This window comes from Adiantum capillus-veneris, chromosome 13, assembly GCF_014529385.1.
Source record: "Adiantum capillus-veneris isolate H3 chromosome 13, ASM1452938v2, whole genome shotgun sequence".
Lineage (NCBI taxonomy): Eukaryota > Viridiplantae > Streptophyta > Polypodiopsida > Polypodiales > Pteridaceae > Adiantum > Adiantum capillus-veneris.
In genome coordinates this window covers 150,655,843-150,680,340 of record NC_140943.1, presented here as the reverse complement: position 1 = coordinate 150,680,340, position 24,498 = coordinate 150,655,843, and the positions used below count along the sequence as shown (strand labels likewise).

At 41.2% G+C, this 24,498-nt stretch overlaps 1 protein-coding gene across 1 annotated transcript; it reads right to left on the bottom strand.

The window, feature by feature from the left end:
• Positions 1-385: 385 nt before the first annotated feature.
• Positions 386-1,682, bottom strand: LOC147445080 (uncharacterized). The gene has a single exon (XM_086527567.1). It carries the CDS (start codon positions 970-972, stop codon positions 469-471), a length of 504 nt encoding a protein of 167 aa, XP_086383693.1. The 5' UTR covers positions 973-1,682; the 3' UTR covers positions 386-468.
• Positions 1,683-24,498: the final 22,816 nt, after the last annotated feature.

Sequence of the window (24,498 nt, the reverse complement as noted above, 5' to 3'; positions counted from 1 at the left end):
AACACAGGTCCACCGAAGACTACCCCAAGATAAGTATATGCATCTGTGTACTCCACAGTCTCATGGCCATACATAAATGTGGATGCTGACCTTCTGACCCACTGTGGTGTGGTGTTGAACACCATAACCTTGGTTTTCCCCAGATTGATAGACAATCCACTGTCACGAGCAAATGTATGCAGAGCATCCAAGTGACGCTGCATCCCCTCTGGTGAGTCAGAAATCAGCACAATATCATCAGCATATAGTAACAGTTGAATCCATGTCCCTGCTAGCTGAGCCCCCCGTCCCCCTGACGCTCTACATAGTCCGAAAACTCATCCACATACATCTCAAAAAGAGAGAGAGAGAGAGAGAGAGAGAGAGAGAGAGAGAGAGAGAGAGAGAATTTGCATTCGAGCTTGAACTACAGTTCTGCTCATCAGTTAGCAGTATTAAGGGTTGAATAGCTAGGAGGTTGTATGGGAGTTACACCAATATGAAATCTGAGGGGCTTGTTGAAGGGGAGGATGATGATGAGGAGGAAGGGGAAGGGGAGGAAGAAGATTGCAGCTCAACAATAGATTGGTATCTTTGGAGGAGGTTTGCCATGGAGATTGAGTTGCTGTGCTGCTCCATAGCTGAAAAAGCTTGCTCATTCTTGCTACGCCTTTTCTTACTCCAGCATTTTGTGAAACTCGGTGCTTGCTTGGAGGCTATCCCGAAGGCTTTAGGTGCATTTGGGCTGTAAGAGAGACACTTTCCACAACTTTCTGTCTCCCTTCTAGAGTCTGTTGGGTCATCTTCATCACAAATATGCAGGTGGCAATTGATGTTATATGCTATGTATTGAGAATTTGGGATTTTTTCATCAGCTTGCCTAGCCACATTAGCTGCTTTCTTTGGCTCAACATAACCGTGTTCTAGGCTTGACGATTGCTTCTTCACTCTTTGGTAGACTGATACTGTATCGACAGAACCGCAATATTTCATTCTTGCTAGTAATCCTACAAATGTCACATGTATAGTTCTAGGATGTCCAGAGGAAGAGAGTGACAGAATGTGTGAGTTGGAGGTAATTGATGCACAGCCCAGTTATTTGGATGTGAATGTACATGTGTCAAACTTTGATGGAAGATGGATTGAGCCTAAATTTATAAGATGAGTTAGTGAGAGTTACAATAGATTGATTGCTGGATGATTGCTGAACTTTGGCTCTCAAGAGGGGCAGAGCAATGAATGAGTTCGACGTAGAGGACTTGAACTGATTTATAGGACGGATCTTGTAATTAAGCAGGAGAGCTAGCTTACCCACTTGTGTCTGATCAAGGAAGGATCGCTCGATGTGCCTCTAATAATCCTCATAGAATCTAGGAATAGTCGGATGGAGAGAGGCAAAAGTGTAGCAAAATGACGGAGGGCTGCGTTCAAATGTATGCACATACACATTTATAGTCCGAGAGAGAGATGACAGACTGGTGTGAAGAATGAAAGCCAGAGATGGGTGGCCACCGGCTGGCTGAAGCTGGTGCCCACCCCATCATCTATGGATGCTAAGGACAACCCAAAAATTGCTGGCAAGGGCGACACAAAAGTGCACTTTTCCCAAGAGAGAGCACTCTTGAAAAAGACACACACACACACACACACACACACACACACACACACAACGTGATGCCTTGTTGTCGTTGTCGTTGTTGTAGCTGTGCAAATTAAATATGTAGATAGGTGTTCCTATGAATATGATGATGCCTCCCTCTATACCAATAATCCAGCTAATCATGTCGAGTGTGTCGCAAACGTGAGCTTATAATGCCCAGATTATATTTTGTATGTACATTGCTTGATCTTTCCATTTAGAAAGCGCAAAGTGCGCTGGCGTGCTCGATCGATTCTCACAACAAGTGCTAAATAGCTATGCCATTATCCATATGAGCGAGCAACTGTGCCACCTTTTCCACTCCACTGCCAGTCTCCGAGTGAGTGGGTGCCAGCAACTCCATTGTATTTCATATCTCCACAATGCGCGTGGCTGAGTAGAGACGTGTGTTGCAGGCAGAAGCACCCACTACCTAAATAACCTATCCTTCTACGTTCATCATCTTATGTCACCCTTCGACAACGCGCTCTCTCTCTCTCTCTCTCTCTCTCTCTCTCGCGCGCGCGGAAGACGCGAGCATAGGCTAGTAATAAAACCTCGCTCTGATCTCGACGGCTTGTTGTTGCTTTTGATGGAGAGAGAGAGAGAGAGAGAGAGAGAGAGAGAGAGGAGATGCTGTTTGCGGCGAAGGGGACAGCCCCCACCGTAAGGGCAAACGGCTTTGAAAAGAACGCCGGACGGGCCCTTGACACCTCTCCGGCGCTAACCATACGGTATCAAGTTTCTTATAAAGTGAGAGATACCTGGAGACAAATAGATAGATGGGAAAATACCCCTCTAATTTATGGAAATTCCAAAAATACCCTCAAATTTCAAAAATTCCCAAAGTATCCCCATAATTTGTCATAAATTCCCACAATGCCCTTCAAATTTTCCAAAATTCCCAAAATACCCATGGTTGTGAGAGTGAATTTCTCCAAAAACAAAACAATTTGTAGCTTTTCATAAGAAAGAGTGATTGTCTACCATAGAGGATGCTAAAACTAAAATTTGAGTTGGTTATGTAGGCTTTCGGAGATGAATTGCTTCATTATTTTTAGACATAATTGCTTTTTTTTGCGAGGTAATTTGCGACAAATTACATGCTAAGGACTCAAAAACCGATCTCAAAACAAGAATAAAGATTAGAAAATCTTGAAGAATCCAACAAAAATAGATACAAGGGTATTTTGGGGATTTTTGAAATTTTAGGGGTATATTGGGAATTTCCACAAATTAGAGGGGTATTTTGGTAATTTTCCCTACATAGATAGGTGATATTACATGCTGGAAGCCCAAATGTGGCCGGCCTATGGGACCAGCCAAACATGTCACATGCGCTGTGGAGATGAGGGTGGTGTGGCCACGAGTGAAAGGTTATAAATATATATGGGGTTCCACTTTCAAATTTGAGGAAAACCTGTTTTCTGATTTTTTTGCACATTGTGATACACATGCATTGTAGGAAAGCCTATTCTCTCTTGGTTCTAGTGATGCATCATAGAGTTTTCAAAGTTGACGATGGGGAAGCGTAGGGTTAGAAAGGGAATGAAGAAGAGAGAAACAAAGAATTGCTCCCAACCAACCAACTTGGCAATGAATTAGATTGATTATACGATGGGGCTAGAGTGCTTCCCTTATACCTACTTGGGGGGACTTAAGTAGCCCCCCCCCCGTTTGCTTGACCCAATACCATGTCAAATAAGTAAAATAAATAACTAAAAGACAAAAAATAATGGGATCGTATTCGAGATTCATCGACTTTAACACCCTCTATGAACGTATGTAGGAAGGCCAAGTTGATACCCCAACAAAGGCCGCGAATTGGATACACTTGAGATTTTTAGCCACCTACTTGTCACAGAAAAGAATGCCATCTTGAGCACCATTTTCCATATAGAAAATTGAACGGTAGACCACAATACATCCAAGAATCCCCAATTGTTAACCGTGAAACATCACGTCCAAGATTCAAAGATAATGAACTTTGAAACACACTATTTCCATAATCCGGCCAACAACAATGGATTATGTGCACAAAATCCATAGTGTTCTGTATACGTCATGTTGGTTCCTTGCCAAATGCAATGTGATTTGAACTTCGACACACATATTCAAACATCGAGTATTGGGAGCTCCTATTGCCCATCTATCGCTCATGTGCCTCTTTTTGGCTGAAGCATGTTGTGGCAATCACCACGAAACTAGAAAGCTGGTGCGGATGCTTGTGTAGTCTATGCCACATCTGCAAACTCCATTGAGTCCTTGGTCAAATCACTGGCACTACTATCCTCATTAAGCCTTTGTCCTTTTCCTAGCTCTTGCCCTTCCCTTTGGATTTGCAATCCCAAAACAAATGACAACGCTTTTCTTAATTATAACAACAATTCTTGCAGTTCATTTTAGTTTCTAAAGTTTCACAACTCGAACCTTGCCTTCCAACTTTTACTTTGTGAATTGCAAGCGTATTGTCCTTGCCACTGTCTTTCTTAAGTATCAATGCAGCTAATTGAGGACTAGTCAATGCACTTTCCATAGCCGAGTGTTGATCATGGCCATGGTCGATGATATTAGAAGCTACCCTATTGTCAAGTGTCTCACAACACTGCCTTTGGAGAAAGCAGGAAAACATGCCTTGCTTGAGCAAGGGCACGTCGAAACATTCCTGGCCTTCTATGATAGCATTTCAAAACGCCCTGGAAAAACACAACTCTTCTATTGCGTAGTCAAATTATAGGCGGCCCTTCTCTTGCGCAATGTTTCAAAATGCACGCAAAATGTAGGGCCGATTAGGATATGTCTCAAAACACAATAGTCACCTAAGACCATCACAGAGCCAATTCCAATAGTGTTTTGAAACATCTGTTGGAAAACGGGTTTCCAACATACAAGCGTTTCAAAATGCAGGTCTTCTGAGACATAAAAACTGTAGACCTCTCTACAACTTTCCAAAGCGACAATGCGCAACGTAACTATCTGCCTACTAACATACTAGAATCAATACACAGGGAGTTGACTTGATTGGGCACGGAGATTATGTTGGCTTATTAGGCATGATAGAATGAGCTATTCACACCGACTACTGAGCTAACATACAATAACAAGATCTCAAGACCAACATATAGACAATCTCGACTACATTGCCTACTACATGATCTCAACACCAACATATAGACAATCTCGACTACATTGCCTACTAACTAGATTCTCAAAATGCAACAAAACAAAAGGGGAGTGATATACAACATTAATACAACATGCTAAAGTTGAAAAAAAGCATTCTGGGTGTGCAAAAAATCACGTGACCCATTTCTATTGTGCTCAAAATTGATGGAGTAAGTGTAAAGTGTGAGCTTTATCCTAGAGTACTAGAGTATGAGCCAAGGAGAGGAAAGGTGGATTTATCCTACATGCAATGGTGCAAGGTTGTAGAGCTACTTAAAGCTCATTTCATGAATGAATAAACCATGTATTTTGCATTACATCTCTCTTGTTTACGGTGAGCTTGTGGTGACTTAGCAACAACTAAAGATCATGTTTATGAGTCCAAGTTAATTAATCTTGGAACCTAATTCACTTGAGTGATAATCTAGCCAACATACACTCACTTGTGTGCACGATGTTTCTCTTTCATCCACCCTAGCTAGCACGATCCATTCCCATTAAGTGGTATCAAAGCACCACAATTTGATAGATAGGTTTTGTTGTTACACTTTTGTGTGTTAGTGGTTAGCATCTCTATTAGAGAGTGATTAGTATTTCTTAATCATCGTTACAATCCATTAGAATTTCCCTAGCTATTTGCATCTCTCACTAATTAAGTCCTAATGTATCTATGTGAGGGCATGTCCTTGGCACACCCAAGAGGCCACTACCCTCCATGGTTAGGTAGACTTGATTAGGGAGAAGATTAGCACCCATTATTGCTTTTCTAGTTTGTATGTGTGTGTGTGTGTGTGTGTGTGTGTGTGTGTGTGTGTGTGTGTGTGTGTGTGTGTGTGTTGATTTTCTCCTATTTTTCATCTTCAATTAATCTCTCTGCCTTTGAAATCACTTAACAATATTCACATCATCTTGAAGTGCTCGACGCAATCTCCCCGATGAGCCCCCAACCTCTGCATTCCGAGCGCGGGAGCTCTCTCATCCCCAATTCCCAATTTTATGCTAGAAAAAAAGGTGTGTGTGTGTGTGAGGCTCTCTCTACTGGAATTGATTTATCATACTATTTTTGGAAGCTATTCACAAGCAAGACCATGAGGTTTGTTGGCTAGCTGAACTTTGTATAGTTGTCCTTGGTGAGGTGGGGTCGTGGGTCAACTATCCCTTAGTGCGCATAGGACGGATTTCATCCACACGGTGAGCTACATTTTTTTGCATTTTTGGGTCCGCCAGGTGGTCATTCTCACGCCGCAACGCACAAGCCCAGTCGACCGTGGACTCCACCCGAGCACTGCATCGCATTCGAAAGTTTTCTCGGGTCCGTCCCTATGGGCCCCCCCTTCCCACGGCGTTGGTGCACCCAAGCATCGCACCCCAAGCATTCAAGTGGCGCCTTCCCATAGGATCATTCCCCAAGGTCTCAAGTGGCGCCTGTTAAGCACGCAATCCCATAGCCATCAAGCAAGGCCTCGAGCAGGCATCCAAAGCTTCCCAAGGCTCCACCAAGGTATTCAATTGCAACATTAAGCTTCAAGCGCGAAGAGCATCAACTATTTTTCCATCAAAGTTTCAACTAGATTTGAAAGCAAACTTGAAGGCGGGTTTTCCAAGCAATCCAAGAAGACGATTTTTTTGTGAAGAGTGGCTTCACCCCAGGGAAAAGGAGCTTAAAAAAATTCAAAGCAATTTTCTCTTTCTCTCTCATTTTAAAAAATTAAAATAAAATAAAAATTCAAAATCTTGCAGCCAAGCACAATAACTTGCAAATAAATTTTTCATATCCTAAGAGATATTTGTGCTCATGTAAAGAGGTAGACACTGGCTAGGAGAGTCTCCTAAGCTAAGACCCCTCTATTAGCTCAATGGAAGAGAAAGGGCTTAGAAATTTGACGGAGAGGTCTTTTACACTTGGCAAACCAAGTTGAAAGGCTACTTAATGAAAAAGTAGTTGTGGGGAGTAGTCAAGACATCACTCACTGATCCGACATCTATTGCTGGTGCACAAAGTATACTGACACGAGCTATGAGTGCACAAAATCAAGCCAAGGACGAGTAGGCATTAGGAATCATAATCACTGCACTACATGACAATTATGTACACTTTACTGATGATTGTGATACCTCATCAGCTGCATGGGAAGCACTAGAAAAAAAACTTTGGAGCTAGGAAAAAGAAGAGCAAAGTGAGCTTAAAGAAAGATCTATACAAATTCAAATGGAACATAACAAAGATATTGCAAGCTTGGTCAATCGCTTCAAAAGCATGACCACACAACTAGCTTATGTAAACAGTGTAGTACCAGAGGAGGATAAAATCGCAATTCTTCTAGGAGCCTTACCATCTAGCTTTGACCTGATAATGAACATCATTGAGGAGAAGGATCCAATGCCAGATTTCCAAGGTGCAATCAACTCTTTACTGGTCGAGAGGAGAAGAAGCGAGGGAGATATGCTACTTCAGGAGTTAGAGCTTTTACAATTAGCTCTAGTAACAAAACTTGTTTCAAGTGTGGCAAAGAAAGGCACCTAGCAAAGGACTCTCTAGCATCAAGGACTTGTAGGATTTGTGGGTCCAAGAAGGGTCACCCTCCTTCCAAGAGTTTCAAAAGGGACATAGGAAGCACCAACAGAAATCCAAGGCCCAATGTCTATTTGGCATAAGAAGACACAGATGAAGATGAAAAAGAAGGCGGCAATAGTCATCTAGTCTACGACGACTTTCTCTAGTTTTTTGTTTTGGCCTTTCCCTTTCAGTAGTATTTGTTTGGAGATAGCTTGGAATAGCTTGGTCTTAGTTGTATACATCTGTTTGAGGGGAGGTGTTGAGTATCTCTTGGATTAGAGATAGTTTGTCTCCTAAATTGGAGATGGTCTCCTGAATTGGAGATGTTCTTTTTCTCCTAGATTGGAGTGTGCCAGAGATGTAAGTTTCTTCAGTTTCTTCCTAGTCCCAACCTCAAGGGGAGGATTGTAAAGTGTGAGCTTTGTCCTAGAGTACTAGAGTATGAGTCAAGGAGAGGAAAGGTGGATTTATCCCACATGCAGTGGTGCAAGGCTGTAGAGCTACTTAAAGCTCATTTCATGAATGAATAAACCAAGTTTATTTTGCATTAACTATCTCTTGTTTATGGTGATCTTGTGATAGCTTAGCAACAACTCAAGATTGTGTTTATGAGTCCAAGTTAATTAATTTTGAAACCTAATTCACTTGAGTGATAATTTAGCCAACACACATTCACTTGTGTGCATAATGTTTCCCTTTCATCCACCCTAGCTGGCACAATCCATTCCCATTAGTAAGCTTACATTAGCTTAGGAATACCCTCGTAAACCTTTTCTGACTTATTTGTATAGTGTATCGCTAAGATCAAACAATGACCTCTAAAAATGAGTTAAAAATTCTTTTATACCTAGGATTTTTGAAAAGATTGAATTCCTAAGGTTATATAGGTTCATTACTAATTCATTTAACTCTTATCTACTCATCTAGGATTATCATATGTGAATCCACTACAAGTTGGAAGTCTTATTGTACCCAAGTAGTTTTATTTCTTGCTTTACAAAAAATATAGTGAGATTTTACATGAACGAAAATTATAAATTATCCACATCACTATTTGACTTGGGCAATTAATTTGATCACTCCAATCTTCTAGCTATCTTTGCATCCTTGCTCCAATATGTTAAAAAAGCGTTATTTTATGGACTTTCTTTTGTAACCCGTAACACCTAGCTATCTACAAAATGGTGTCCCAATTCTTGAGCCTATAATGCATTGATATCCAATGAGGAGACATCCTACACATGAATAAAATGATGTTGTACAAGGGTGCTTTATTGATGGGTGGTTTAGAAAGAAGGTGAAGGTAGGAAAGCATATGGCCGCTTGAAGGCTTTATGAGCTAGCACCCCTTTACAAAGACTTTGTTTTGTGGAGGCTTTGTGCATGAGTGCAAGACCCTACACCACCAATGAAAATGTTTATAGACTTTGATTCGAATGCTCATTTCTAAGGTGTAAGCAACATGACAATTATGCTCAAATCTTCTAGCTGGAGTGAGTTTATTATTTATAAATCTTATTATAGAGGTTAGTATGACTTTGAAGCTTTGGGACTAAGCATTTTCTCATTTATAAGTTCAATTACTTGACTTTGGCTATATCAAAGAGTGGTTTTTTCACCATGGTGACTTGACTTATATTCTCAAGCTTACCACAAACATGTCATCAAATACTTGTAGGCTTGAATCATTAAATAAATGGCAAAACAGTTTTTGTTTAATCAACTTTTACTCTACCATGTGCGTGTATGGGACTTCTCACGGGCCACGTAGCAGCTCATCTCATAGTGTCGACTCCAAACCATCTTTTGACCTTGTTGATGATGTGAACTGAGGTTGCAAAAAATCGAGAAAATCACCTACAACCATCCCCTCGGGCAAGTGCCCCAAATATCCACATGCCATAACTAGGCGCTCAAGACTCAAAATGGAGAGTTGCCACTTCTTATTAGTCCCATGTGTTGCCCACCACACTTGCAAACCCCGGCAAGCTCTAAAAAACATCAAATGGCACAAGGTCAAAGGCAGTAAAATCGGCTCAGAATCGGCCCCCGACAAACCCTTATCGCCAATCTGAAGAGACCAACCGGATTCATAATACAAGCTGTACAACCATTACTTCGAATTGACTCTGACCACCTACCATTATTTGCCCTGTCCATTCAGATCTACAATGCACTTCATTTTCAGACAGTCATAACTTCCTTGCAAACCATAGCTTCGTTTGACGAGCTGTTTGGGCCAGCTTCTAGAGCACCTTGAATACTACATTCCAGAGCATTAATTATGCACTTGGAACACATGGAATTACCATCCCAATTGGCCCTTTTTGGAGCCCCTTTGCCCTAAGAAACCACATAAAGCATACATTTCAGCTGCAGCTTGCCTGCCCATGCCTCATATACCTACTTCAGCTCTTCCCCTTGCACTTACCAGCATCCTCAACTCTGCATAGTACACCTTTTTGTAATGACCAGCTTTCCTTGTACCATCATTGCCCACCCCTTGTTGAACATTTATGTTCAACCAAAAAAAGCTTGATTGAACTTGAAACCTGCAACATTCTGCTAGCACTTATTCAAATTGAAAAAAAAATGACCATATATACAATATATACAAAATTGTGTATCCATTGCACCCAATTCTGTCTAGGTGGGTTGCCCAACCCCCTAGCTATAATTTGGTTCACATTTGGTACTAGATTCCTATTGAAGTACAACTTAACCTGCACTCCGTTCACCCTATTTCTAAGTAGCTTACCATTTGTCCGCACCAATTGATAGGTTGCGTTTATAAAATCATTCTGAACCTTGTTTGGACCCACCCGCTTCTTCTTGAGCTTCTTCTAGAAGGTAAAGTCCAAGTAGCTCCCGTACTTCATCACCGGTTCTCCTTCCTCTATCTTTTTATCTGGCAAGCTCTGGTTGAACTTAGCAATCCGCTTCTCCCACTGCTTCACATAATAGTCCACGGCCACCTCTGTGTCCATCCTCAAAGCTTCAAGATTGACTATCCGATCTTGCTGAACTTCCTACTATGTGACACATTAAAGTTTCTTCACCAGCTCCCGCATAATCTTGCTTCTAAATCCCTCCTTAACTGCCTTCACCTCTAGCCACCTGGTAAGGTAGTTAATAGCTACCACAATGTATTTATTCCCACTTGTGGACTTCAGGAGTGGACCAACGGCATCCAAACTCCATTTCTCAAAAGCATTTTGGGCCACGATAGCCCCCCTCTGATTCCGCTATCAACCTCCTCTCACCCATTGTCTGGCATTCGTAGCAGGTTTTGCACCAATAGTGCACATCTCCTACTACTGAAGGCCACCAAGAACATGCTCGTAAAACCCAAAATAGAACCCGGTCTTTACCTTGATGCTTGCTTTCTTCATGGCACTGTTGCAACACCATACCATTTTCTTCTTTGTAGAGTACCCTCTGCAACACTTCATCCCATTCATAGACCATCAGATCCTCCCCTATCAACGTGAATTTGCAAGCTTTTTGCACTATTCTTCCCCTTTGTAGCTTGGACAAGCTTTTTGGACACGTCTGAACTGTGTTTAAAAAGTCTTCAATCTCCTTTAAGGTTTCACGACTTGCATAAGTGGTTGGAGTCACATACATACCTACAACCTGCACCTTTTCTTTGCTGCTGGCAAGCTGATCCGCCTCATGGTTCTGATCCCTTTTAACATGCTTGAATTGAATCTCCTCAAAAAACTTCAACATACTTTCAATAGCATAACTCCAATGCTTCAAAGAATCCCGCCTAGCTAAAAATATGTTAACTTGATTCTGCGATGCCTTCTCCTCTTGCTAGTCTGGGGAAGTCCATATTCTGAGAAAAAAAAACCGAGCGACATATTTTCTCGAGCAAAGCTTGTCAAAAACTTGATACAAATGCATATATTTGCTTGCTGAAGTTCTATAGGCTAACAAAAAGCAGCTTCTCAAGGGAATGATGGTATGGTCAAACTCTAGCTCCTCCCTGCCCCTAGAATAGCTCTAGTTTCGTTGGTGTAGCATGATGCACAAACTCATGAGCACACAAGCAAACACAAAGTACATGTGTTAGCTTTGCTTGCATGTTTCAAACCAATGAAATCCTGTCAAGGAATCTTGGTTAATTTTTACCTCCAATCTCTCATGTTTTCCATCTTCAAATTTACAATGAAAAGATCTAGGTTGTGCTCCACTTTGCCTTAAAGGTGACTATTGGCAGGTGCTACTGCATTGCTAACTTGCACAACAAATTCATTTTTTTACAGCATCTCAATGTCCCATGGCAGAAGGCAAGTTCCTTCATCCACAAACCATGTCTCAAGGGAAGGTCTAGGAGGTCTAACAATCATTTCATCAATATTCCAAGCATGAGTGTTGTTATTGTTGTAGAACCACACAAATTCCTCCACAAGCCCTCTCTCCTGGTTTTGTGCCCATTGCTAGCCAAAATTAGGCTGTTGATAACCCATTTTTAACATTACTTGAACTTGTATTTATAGTTCTACTATTCAACACGAATTCTTACTAGGGAGAACATTGAAACATGTCATTTTCTTGCCACAATTGTTTGTCAAATTGCCCAAATTGTTCTAGACAGCTGCTGTTCTGACCATATCTTTAACTCAAGTCTATGGTTGGATTCTTCAAGAGTTTCTTTTGGATTTAGAAAGATTGGAAGTGTTTTGTGTACACGCTTTTTACTTATTGAATCTCTATCATCTCTGTGCTTGAAATTTTCATTTCAAAAACTATAGATTGAGTTGTATCTACTAGTCTTTTACTGGAGGTAGTCCTAGATTGTTTGCTCATAAATTGGGTTGCAAGGTTTGTCATGATTGGTCTTGTGGATGTTTGCATGTCCTTCAAGTAAGCATTGTAGTGCACACTTTGTAGCAATGCCAAAAGAAGTATTTGCACATTTGGCTTCATAAAGGCCTATGTTTGATTTGTAACATATTGAAACATGTAAACTTACACATTTTTCTCAACAAGTCTTAGGTAATGTGAAAGAGAATATGATCAAGACACCAACACTCTTTTTGGTCTTGCTCTTGTGTGACTATGGAAGATTTTTTCTCTTCCTTGACTAGCCCTTCGGTCATGTGCAACGCTTGGTGTTCTATTTTGCTCTTGTGTGACTATGGAAGATTTTCTCTCTCCCTTGACTAGCAATTTGGTCATGTGCAACACTTGGTATTCAACCTTGCGGTTGGGTGCTCCTATCTCTCATTGAGCTGCTGGCTTGTCCCAACTCACTGAACACTCGCAAAGCTCCAAATCTTTCATTGCAACAATCACATACATTGGTTTTGGACCCCTCCCAACTTGGCTACTTCTACCTTCAAGTCTCCCTCTCCTTCCTTCTCTATCATGCCTGAGACAATGCACAAAATAGTCCCGTAGTGATGGGGGACTGTTTCATGCAATGTGTTGTGCGAGAAAAGTGTGCCTCAACTTAGCCTTAATCCGGTTTAGAAATCAAAACATCCGGTTGAAGGAGGGGGACAAGAGAAAATGGGCTTGAAAAATTTAAGAAAATAGAGTTAAATTGCAAAAAATTCCAATAATTTTTGAAAATTTCCTCTCTGAATCTACCCAAAAGGGAATTTTGTGTGTCTGCAAAATTGATTTTTCGTGAACATTGATGCAATGTCTCGGGCATGCCTAAAAATGAAGGCCATAAGGAGCAGGACCAGTCATTTTGACTGGTTCATTTCTTATATTAGTCGTTGTGATCAATCTTTCCATGAGTTGATGTCAGTGTTGTCGGCCATTTTTTATAGTGGACCTATGTGCCGTTTATGTGCGTAGAAATTCACCTTCTTTGTTGTCATTATGAGCATGCAAATTCATTATAGCTCAGGGGGTTCATTCCCCTCTTCTTGCCCTAATCCTCAGCAGGGTGCCAGTATTGTGTCCTAAAGTATGCAGCGTTGGCGCCGAATGGTTTCGAGCACCTAACCAAGGCAAGCCGCTTCTGCCCTAATCTAATCCTCAGCATGGTGCCAGTACTGTGTCCTAAAGCATGCCGCGTTGGCGCAGGAAGCAAGCCACTTCTAATCCTGAGCATTGTTCATATGCATGTGCTCTCTACCCGTATTGTGTCCTAAAGTATGCCGCGTTGGCGCGGTAGTGTTTCGAGCACCAAACGAGCTACTTAGCAGCGTGTGATGTAACAATTCAGATTTTGCAGTGCTTGAGGGTCGAGGCGTTCTAATTAGGATCGTGTGGGACTCACCTCTCAAAATGATTCATTCGCGCTGATCTCTGACGTCGGTACTCTGCCCGAAGGTATGATGCATCGGCGCGCTTGTGTTTCAAGCTCAAAGTTACGAGGCAAGCTTATAATATATAGGCATTGTTGAAGATGGCTCCAAGGGCTTATCTGTGTTGTGTTGTACATGATAGACAATAACCGTTCATGTTTGCAAGCTGGAGAAGTACTGTATCCACCAAAATGTATCGGGCTCCTTAATGCACCACCTCCATGGGCACTTTAATAGAGTATCCCTCCAAATTATAATATGGGTCTCTCTCTCTCTCTCTCTCTCAGGACATGTGCATAGACTAGTTATCTTTAATGATGTCGTTGGGCATCACCGTGCTGTCTGCGCCTCGATTGGCTGGTGTCAACGATAGGCTGTTACTCAGGGCCATTATAATTACTCGGCTGGGTCACCTGGTAAACATAGCCTGGAGCTACACAATGGCTGTAGCATGAGGCCATGGGGCACCTTCTCTGCAACTCCCTTTCCTTCAATTCTAGGCCCGTGACAGTGAGAGTACGTCCCCATTTTCTCATGAGGGCATCGCTCCATGTGGGAATATAATTGCCTCATGGAGGTGCTTCCTCTTCTCGCAATGATGCGGTCTACGAGCAAAGGACTATGTGCCGGATTCTTCCATAGCAGCCGTACATCAGAACAGTGTATGATGCGGCAAGTAATTATGACAACTTGGACTCCTGGTCCAATGTTCGGACTTTCACGGAGGAGAAGCTACGGCGAGAGCAAGAAATTGTGCAGCTGGACGATGACCATTAGAATGGCAGCAAGGAGTTTACGACGACTCTGCTTAGCCACATGTCTGCATGGTTGGAGAGGTATGCATGCGACGTGCTTGCCGATTTCAATTTCAAACATGTCGTTGAATCCAAAGGGAAAAGGAGAAATTAATTCCGTCCCAAAATAGAGAAAAATAGTGTAAAACCCTAAAAAATAAACTAAAATTTCCTCTTGGAAAAGGAGTTTTGTGTGTTTGGAAAAATGAATTTTCCCAAACACCGGTTTGAGGATATGCCTGCATAAATTCTCAGGGGTGTATTGACGCCTCTCCAACACATGTATCCGCACACAGATTTGTGCGAGGCACTTGTGACACAGCTTAAGAGGTTGCAAATGCATACTATAATGTATTTACACTATGAACCATTTGGAGCAAATGGGACACCCAATGGTGTGGTATCAATGACATTGGACGTCTTTCTGCTTGGGCACGGATGCTACATTTCTTTTTAGCACAAACTCAACTTTGATTGTGACTTTGCTATTGAAATTTTGGATAAGTTATAATCATTTTTGGATAAGCCATAGGACATGGATTCTAATATAGCTTGGCAGGGGTCCATGCGGTAGCATAGTCCTTCATTTATATCCTACATATTGGAGCTCTTGTGTCATTCTAAGCTCCTATGTTTATAGTTTTGTCGTGAGATTGCTCCAATTACTTGAGCATGGTTGTCCACCAGTCATGTATGGGCACCCTTGGATAGTGATAAGGCTTTGATTTTGACATTTGTGTTGCCTCTTCTTTGCTCTCAGACTTGAGGGTGAGAGAGATAGCAGGCATTGACATCTGCAAGTGTGGTGGATGTGGGAGACAAACCATTGGGTGGAAACCCATCTGATAACTTGTAAGCCTTCTCATGGAAATTTATGCACATGGGAATACCTACAAATATCATTTTCTATTTTTATCTTTTGACATACAGTGTGGTTTTACAAGCCTTGTATATTCACTACCATGGTATGAAAGCATTTAGGAAGCTATTTGTCTAGTTTTAAGTTATATTATGCTCACTTTATTTGCACCTTTTTTCCTCAGTTGATTTTCTTTGATGTGTTAATTTGAGTTTCAATAAAGTGCTTACATTGAGGTGGAGGCAACAAGGGTGGTGCGATTAAGTTTTTCATGTGTTCTCTTTATGATAATGATATGATACTTTGTATTTTATGAAACCCAATGTTGGACTACTTACATTTTTAGGAAATGATGCTCGATGTCTTGTAATGTCCTCTTGGTTTTGGAAAATATATACTATCCTAAGCCACACATATAAATCTCTCTCTCTCTCTCTCTCTCTCTCTCTCTCTCTCTCTCGCTCTCTTGTGGGTCTCGGTTTTATCATTTGCTCCATAAAGTTTGCTCGGTGTATGGTAAGACTCGCTAGTCTCAGGTTGCTCTTTTCCCTTGTACACCCTTTCTTTACCTTTACGAGGCCTGGTTTCCCTCTCGGTCTTCGTCTCCTTTTTTGTCCTTGCTCTTTTGTTGGCCAAGACTTCAACCTTGTGCTTGTCAACTACAATGATATTCACATGTGGACCTCACCACAATCAGCTTGATCCTGTTGCCTTGGATTTTTCTGTTGCTTGCTCCCTTTGACCATTGTACTGTCCTTGTCCCCTACCTCTACCAAATAGTGGGTACATACCTTCTCGTTCTCTTGGTGGTTAGGGACAATCCGGTGCATAGTGTCCTTCTTCTCCACAATTGTAGCATCGGCCAGGTGATGGTCTCGCCTTGCCTCTTGTTCCTCTTGGTTGATCCCTGTCCATCACACTCAATATTAACTCCTGCATCTGCTCTAACAAGCCTTGGACTGTCTGCAACCAATTTTTTGGCAAAACTGCTACACCTCTGTTGCCATGGTTCTCTTCTTGGCCTGCTTCTCTAGGACTCTGAGGTTGGGCACGAATCACCGCATAAGCTATTACACCCAGCTCAATCTTCTTCTTTATTTTCCTGCTTTTGGATCGTGCAATTGCCATTGCACCATTGTAGTTTTTTGGACTCTCAAAATCTACCTTCTCTCTAACCTTGGATGTTAACATGCCATAAACTTTTCCAGCTTGAAATAGTCTCCGTTGGCCAACTGCATAGCCCAACATGCTCAAAACGGTTTAAAATAGATTAAAATCTTCACTTACGTCTTGCTTAAGAACTTTAAGTCTGGCATCCATCTCGATTGGAGATGCTTCCCTATAGAAATCCTGCAGGAACTGAGCCCATAAAGCTGTCCATGTCTATCTCGGCTCGCCTTCCATTGCATCATACCGCACTTTAGCTTTACCGTGCGTCACCAATGGAAAAGTCTGCATCCTGCTGTCTTCATTCGACATCCGCAAAGACAACATATACAGTTTGAAATCAACATTTCACTCATCGGGATTCTCCTCGCCTGTGAAAATTGGACCATAACTTTAAGACGCCATCTTCACCAATGCGGACAACTGCACTTCTTCACCAAGTCAAGAGAAATTAGTGTACTTCTCAGTGGGGGCACCAAAAGATGGAAAGGGGGAAGGGGATACACACCCAAAACACACAGAATATGCCTCTCTACAGCCCAGGGCAAACACAACACCCCTAATCACTAGTTTTCACCTTCACAAATCGACACAAAATCAATAGCACACACCTGTTTTGATGCACCGACGCACACACACGGTTTTCAAGAAACTCCAACACATATCACACATTCAAAACCTCCGTTCCACCTTGCAAACACACACAACCTCTCTCTCTCTCTCTCTCTCTCTCTCTCTCTCTCACGCATGCACACGCACACGCACACGCACACGCACACACACACAAAATCTCATAATTAAAAAATTCCTTATATGTGGTCACCCTTCTTCAAAAAAAAAAGAAAAAAGGAAAAAGGCGGTTTTAGCTCGTGCAACTCATTTTGAGCTTCATTTAGAAGTTTATATTGACTTCACACAAGTGGCACACCCATTTTAGCATGCATTACGTGTAGTCGCCACATCGGACACTTTCTACCTTCCAAAGCATGTGGACCGCCCCTTGGATCATCATCTCGGCTCCTTGCCCTTTAAGACAGCACATGAACAACCCCCTAGGGCCAACAACGATGCCGTCGTTGCTCCCTGAGGTCCTCCTCAAAAGGATTTTGGCTTGTGTGAATCGACCCCTTGTAGGGCCTGCCACATCAGCAGCACTCGCGTGACGTCGACTAGATGCCAAAGACCAACAACGACAACTCTTGCTTGCCAAAACCGGTCCCAGCCGCCACTAGGGTCACCCAAGTGCGCTCATCGCACCACCCATGCAGCTCCAATAGGGTATCGCCATGGCTCATGAGCTCCAAGAGCTCTCTCCATGTCTCATACTTTAAAGGGCGTCCTCTTCTGGCCTTTATACACCATGCCTCATAGTGCATATGGGACTTCTCACGGGCCATGTGGTAGCTCACCAAGGCATTGCCCCCAAAGTACTTCAAATACCTCATTTAACACTATTAAAAAACTAATTTTTTTGCCCAACTTCACCTGCCCGGTCCACGTCGTCTTTTGACCTTGCTGATGATGCAAACTGAGGCCGCAAAAAATCAAGAAAAGCACCTGCAACTATCCCCTCTGGCAACTGGCCCAAATTTCTACAGGCCATAACTTGGCTAAAAAAAGAATGCCGTCACTTCCTATTAGCCCCATGTGATGTCCACCACACTGCAAACCTTGGTGAGCTCCCAAATACATCAGACATCACAAGTTCTAAAGCAACCAGATCGGCTCAGAATGGACCCCTAGCAAAACTTCAAAGTCCTATAACTCGACATCCAGGACCTCGATTGCTGATCCAAAAAGACTGGCCGGCTTCATAATACAATCTCTACATATCCATCACTTTGAATTGACTCTCACCACCTCCCTTTATCTACAATGTCCATCTCAGATCTGCAATGCACTTGATTTTCAGACATCCATAACTTGCAAATCATAGCTCCGTTTGACGAGCTTTCTGGACCAGCCTCTAGAGCACCTTGAATACTACATTCCACAACATTGATTTAGCACTTGAAACACCTAGACCTACCATCCCGATTGGCCCTTTTTGGATCCCCTTTGGCCTAAGAAACCACATGTACTCACCAACATCTCTAGCTCTTCATAATACACCTTTCTGTACTGAGGAGCTTTGCTTGTACCAACATATATCTCTCCAACTCTTTGTAGCCAACAAAACAGAGTATCTTTACCCATACTTTTCAAGCATGATTACTTGGGTATCTCTGCCTTCTTTGTATGTAAAATCGTACAAGATTTTTTGCTTCACTAACTCTCCAATGTAGGGCTCATCACATAATAGAGCATCTGCTAAGAGATCCCCTTACCCATGGGTCTATGCAAATAATATACAATTTACACTTTTATACAATTTCAATATACATCAGAGTTGCGAAAACATTTGCATAGGGCAGGAGTTCTGAGCGTCCGACCTAGCATGGCATTTAGGCCATGAGTCAAATTGCATCCAAAGACACCTAGAGACTAGTGCTACCTCTGATTGGTGATATGAATAAAAACGTACTCAAGAAAATAACTTTGTGGAGGGTCAATATATGTATACACCGCATTATGGGAATAGAGAGAGAGAGAGAGAGAGAGAGAGAGAGAGAGAGAGAGAGAGAGAGAGAGAGAGAGAGAGAGAGAATAGTAGAGGGTGAAATAGAGTGCACAAAGACACAGGAGAATGACGAAAGAGAGAATCTTTGATTGTCCCATCTAAATGAAACACGTAGCCATGAATTAATACAATAACAAAATCTGGGTATACCATAACATCAAAAATAAAATAAAATGAGTAGCAGATCACCGACACTGTGTAGGGATCGATCGGGGCACCCATCCACTTTTGCTCTACTATGGACATAGAGAATTTCACTTCACAGGGAGCGAGCGCCCAAAACACCTTCAACCTACAGTGAGCTAGACATAAACTGATGCTGCTTCGCCTCCCTTCATGAACCTCAGCTCTAAAAGGATTCCAAATACAATAAGGTGGTAGGGTATCAACACCAACCATACTAGTTTAACCGCCATGCCTCTTTGATGCCCAACATTAGGTGTTTAGGAAAAGCTAAGGCAAGATCCCTGACGTGTCAGACGTGTAGATCATTCAACCCCCAATGCACTAACCGTGTAGATGAGCCTAATAAAAAAAAAAGACCTAGGCAACACCCCCAATCCAACAAAGCCCCAGGTCATTGACCCTTTTGTCTAAGACTAAGCGATGTAGGTGATCCTAGTCTTGTAGCCACACTGCCATGAGAAACATAACACATGAGTCCAATCACAATAAGCATCTTTCATATGCACAAACAATCTTTTCCAAGCTAATAGACTATACATGATCTCTACCCTTACACATCCACCGTAAACCATCAAACCACTTCACGATTCAATCTTTAAACCATAAACCACGATCTAATCACATCAGATGGGGGAGCACTCCACCCACTCAAGGTGATGCACATCTAATCCTGCAAAACCACTTTAGCACATAACATGGCTGTAAAAATTTCAACAGCACAACCATATCCCAAACAAGAGATCCAAAAGCCAGCGTCTGGCTTTCACAATCAAAATCACAACCATAATTCATGAGGGATCTCAACCTTGGCCATAAACCATATTCCATATTGAACCGACTCCCACACTTGGAGTTTGACATATCCACTGCAATCAAACTGAGCCCACATGCATGACCCTTAAGACATGAACTTTTTATGCATAAAAGAAGTTTGACCAGTGACTAAACATGACTTCAAAAATCAAATTTTTACGATGTTTAACCATGCATCAAAGATGCACTGTGACTGCACCTCCCCCCCTCACATATAGAGCTAGTATTAAGCTTCAAAGGTGGAAAGCAACATACACATGCACATAACATTAACCATAACATCACATATATGCAAAAAAATAACTTTTTTCCATTTTTGGGTGCATGTATAACATGAAAATGGAAGTGTATGACCTCAAATCAATGCATCAAGCTCAACCCCATAATATAGACCGACACCTTATCACATCACTTTGCCCATATGAGACTCATGCAACAAACGGCAACACAAAAAAATCCACCTGATTCATATTTTCCTACATGGTTTCGATCGGCTAACCATATAACTCACGACGTCATATGGTATTCCCCCTTGGTAGCACCCCTACATGCGCAGGTAACCTCAGGTTAATAACTCGCAATCACAAAGTAATCTCAAAAACTTAAATACATTTATATGTATGATTGATCAAGCTTTTGATTTGGCTAAGTGGGTTCTCTCATCCGATAAATCTATATAGTGGTTCTCCAAGGAGCCTGGGGTCCAAAATTTTGAATGTGTAAAGTGGACAACAAGCTCTTTTTTGACCATAACTCTTTGCTCGTGCAGAATTTTCAAATGACATCCACGAGAAAAAATGTTCTAAATGATGTGTCTAGTCTCTAGTTTAAAGGGTTTGACTTGATTCACAATGGTTTGAGAGATATGACAAAAACAATGTTCCTACCGCTTACGTGACATGAAACGAAAAACACCTTTTATGTACACATGTGACCATAACACACTGTGTGCATTAATCAGTGTGCTAAACATGAGGAAACAAACATGGATAATCCTTGTACACACCCGACAAGTCCATACATGCACCCATATACAAGAAAGCAACCACCGAGAGGGTAGTTACTCAGAAAACAGAGTAGAGAGAGAAAGAGATTATGGCTATGGAGTTTAGAGCTTCTTACCATGCTTTAGGAGTGATCACGGCCTGTTAAAAGTCTTCTTGCTTTTCCGCAAGAGAGCGGTGTTGAGAGCTCCGTAGAGGTTTTCACCACGAAGTCGTTGGAGCACGCGCACACCGTGAAAAGAGAAGAGAAAATAGTAAGCAAGTAGAGAGTCTTCTTCTTCTTCTTCGTCTTCTTCCCGCGAATGAGAGAGAAGATCTTATAGAGATGGTGATGGAGAGCTTGCACCACTCCGCATAATACGTTGGTATCGCTGCGTAGTAGTAGATGCAACTGTCGGCACTAAAAACTGAGCACACTATGCCAATTTATAGCTGCTTTGCTAGCATCGAGTGTTGCCCAAGCTGAAATAGAATGCTTCCTTTTCTGCCAAGAGTAGATTTTACTTTTGGAAAACTTTGCTAAAAATATGGCCTTTGCTTTTGGTGGTCAACTCCCCAGTTTTCCTTTACTTTTTACAATAAAACTTGAATAATTGGACAGTATCCCGACAACTAATGTGACCTTGACTAGACTATGCCTCACCGTGATGTCCCAACATAGTTATGCCCTTCTTTTACTGACCTGATGTTTTCTTGGTGCCGCTTTTTATAAAAATAATTCTTGTAAAAATACCGTTTCTTCATCGGATGGTCATTTTTATATCTGACGATGACTAAAAATAATATTTTTATATTTAATTCATCTTATAAAGCACGTTGCTTTTCAAAAACACCGAAAAGCTAAAAAAGCAAAATTTTCTAAAATTAAACCGCGGGTTCCTTTCGTCCATCAGAACAAGAAAGCGGGCTCGCTTTTTACTAAAAATCATGAAAAGCTAAAAATAGCATGAAAAGAGTCCAAAAAGCATATTTTTTATAAAATTGAACCATAGCTTTCTCGGGACTAGTAGATTAAGTATCCGGTTCTTCTTGTTGCAAAAAAGGATTGAAAAGCACAAAAAACATGAAAAAGATTTTTAAAAATGGAATTTTCCAAAATTGAACCAAACGTCCGTCTGACTTATCAAAACATGAAAACAACCTTGCTTTTCGCTTTAAAACCTTACAACACAACCAAACAAGCATTCTAATTTAAAATTTTACAAAGTGGATATTGGAATCCATTTATCTTCTTTTCAAAAGAGACTCGAAAATCGGAGAATTTACATCCTCCCACTCTTGAAAAATTTGAGGTGTCCTCACCTCGACATGAAATCTGGATAATTAAGTTTAAAATTCTCTATAGATATAAGGTTAATTAACTATTACATAAGATATTCAATTATGATCCTATCCTGGAGATATTTTGGTTGCGACAATATGGAATAATATTGGAGCAATTAGCAAGTCCAAAAGGTACCGAAAGTTCTTCATTTCCTCCTTGATTTGCAATGGTTGCATGGACATAAACATTTGATGGATTTCCTCCATCTCGAGTAATCTGAGTTTTATTGGCTTGGGTTCCTCCTTGAGGTTGTTGATTTCCTCCTGAACGAGGTTGTTTGTTGGGTCGTCCTTTTCTTGTAAAGATTGGATTCCCAGGTCTGAAGTTCCCTTGGTTTTGAGGCAGTCTCTATTCTTGATACAAGTCACGTTGTGTAGTATTAGGTATAGAGTGTGAATTTTTGGGGTTCCTGTTAGTGTATGTACTTTCAACATCATTTTGTCTTGCAAGTTCATAAATGTCTGGATCATTAAACAAAAAATCTTGAGACACATGGTCAAGCTCAAAACAATTGAAGCAAAGGTAATTTCTTATTGGCCACCTATGTACTATGGTTTCTTGAGTTTGAAAATTGAAGATATAGACTCATCCTCCAGTCGAGGTCTTTAACTACCATTTGATATTTCAATCTCAATGGGCTTACTCGCATCAAGAACATCTATAAAATTTGTAAGGTGTAAGCTCTGAAGTCTAGTCTTCAAAAGATTATGTAGGCCTAACACGAATCCTACCACTTTGACTTTCTAAGTCATTCCTGATAGAGCATACCTTGATAATCAAGAAACTCATTCATATGATCCAAATGATATACTTTGTTCTGATAATTCTTCTTTAGTTGTGCCTTAAGATAAGCCCAAGTTGCTACATTAGGCTCATCATTGTTCTCAGTATAATGATTTCTCCACAAACGCTTGGCCTTCTTTTCAAGTTTGAACTTAACAATGATCACCTTGTTTTCAACAAATGAATGATTTAAATCAAAGTAATCATCCATGCACTCAATCCAATCCTCAAGAACATTGCCAACGTCTTTGCCTTCTCCGTTATATTTCTCAAGTTTTGAATTTTGAAGCATAGCATTGATGTCACAATCAATGATAGTTGGCTGAGGTACGATTGAGACATTGGCATTAGCAACCACTCCATTTCCTCTAAAAGGCATGATTGATTATTACATCATGTCAACAAATAAAATCTTATATTACATAAATGAAACTATATTACATTATTCTTCCTGAACTATAAGTCAAAAGGATGGGTCGGAGGAAAAACTATTCAAACCATAAATTTCTAAGCGATGGGTAGTCATTTACACCTAATTGGAAGACAAGATCTAGTTAGGAGGCGTCAGAAGTCAGTTATACTATCGTCAAAGCTTCCCACTCTTTATTGTAATAAAATCAAAAGTCACCTTAAGAGCCATTACTAAATACAAAACAAACATTCAAAGAAATCTTTAATACACTTGTATGACAATTCAATTGATTCATTGTAATCCAATATCACATAAATCCATACAAAAAGACAATTCAAACAGGTGTTACCAATCAATGTCACTCATAAATGCATTGAATACAATATTCTTTCTTAGACAGCATGCATGAATGCATGCATGATGCATGACTAACCCGACTAGTATCAAGCTTTTGGCTATCCCCATAACCTTAGGCTCTCACACAAGGTGAGAGATACCCTCCCCAAGGGGTCTATGCAAAAAATTATACAATTTACACTTTTATACAATTTCAATATACACCAGATTTGCAAAATATTTTGGATAGGGGAGGGGTTCTTAGCACCCGACCTAGCATGGACTGCATAGGCATGAGCTGGACTGCATCTAGAGACACCTAGCAACTAGTGCTACCTTTGAATGAGTGATATGAATGAAAGCGTACTCAAGAAAATAACACAATGAAGGATGAATATATATGTACACTGCATTGAGGGGGGGGGGGGGGGGGGGGGGAGAGAGAGAGGAGAGAGAGAGAGAGAGAGAGAGAGAGAGAGAGAGAGAGAGAGAGAGAATAGTGGAGGGTGAAATAGAGTGCGTAGAGATAGAAAAGAATGATGAAAGAGAATCTTCAAATGCCCCATTTAAATGAATTATGCAACCATG

Coding starts and splice junctions, on each gene's coding strand:
- LOC147445080 (XM_086527567.1), bottom strand. CDS start 972: ATGAAATATTGCGGTTCTGTCGATACAGTATCAGTCTACCAAAGAGTG.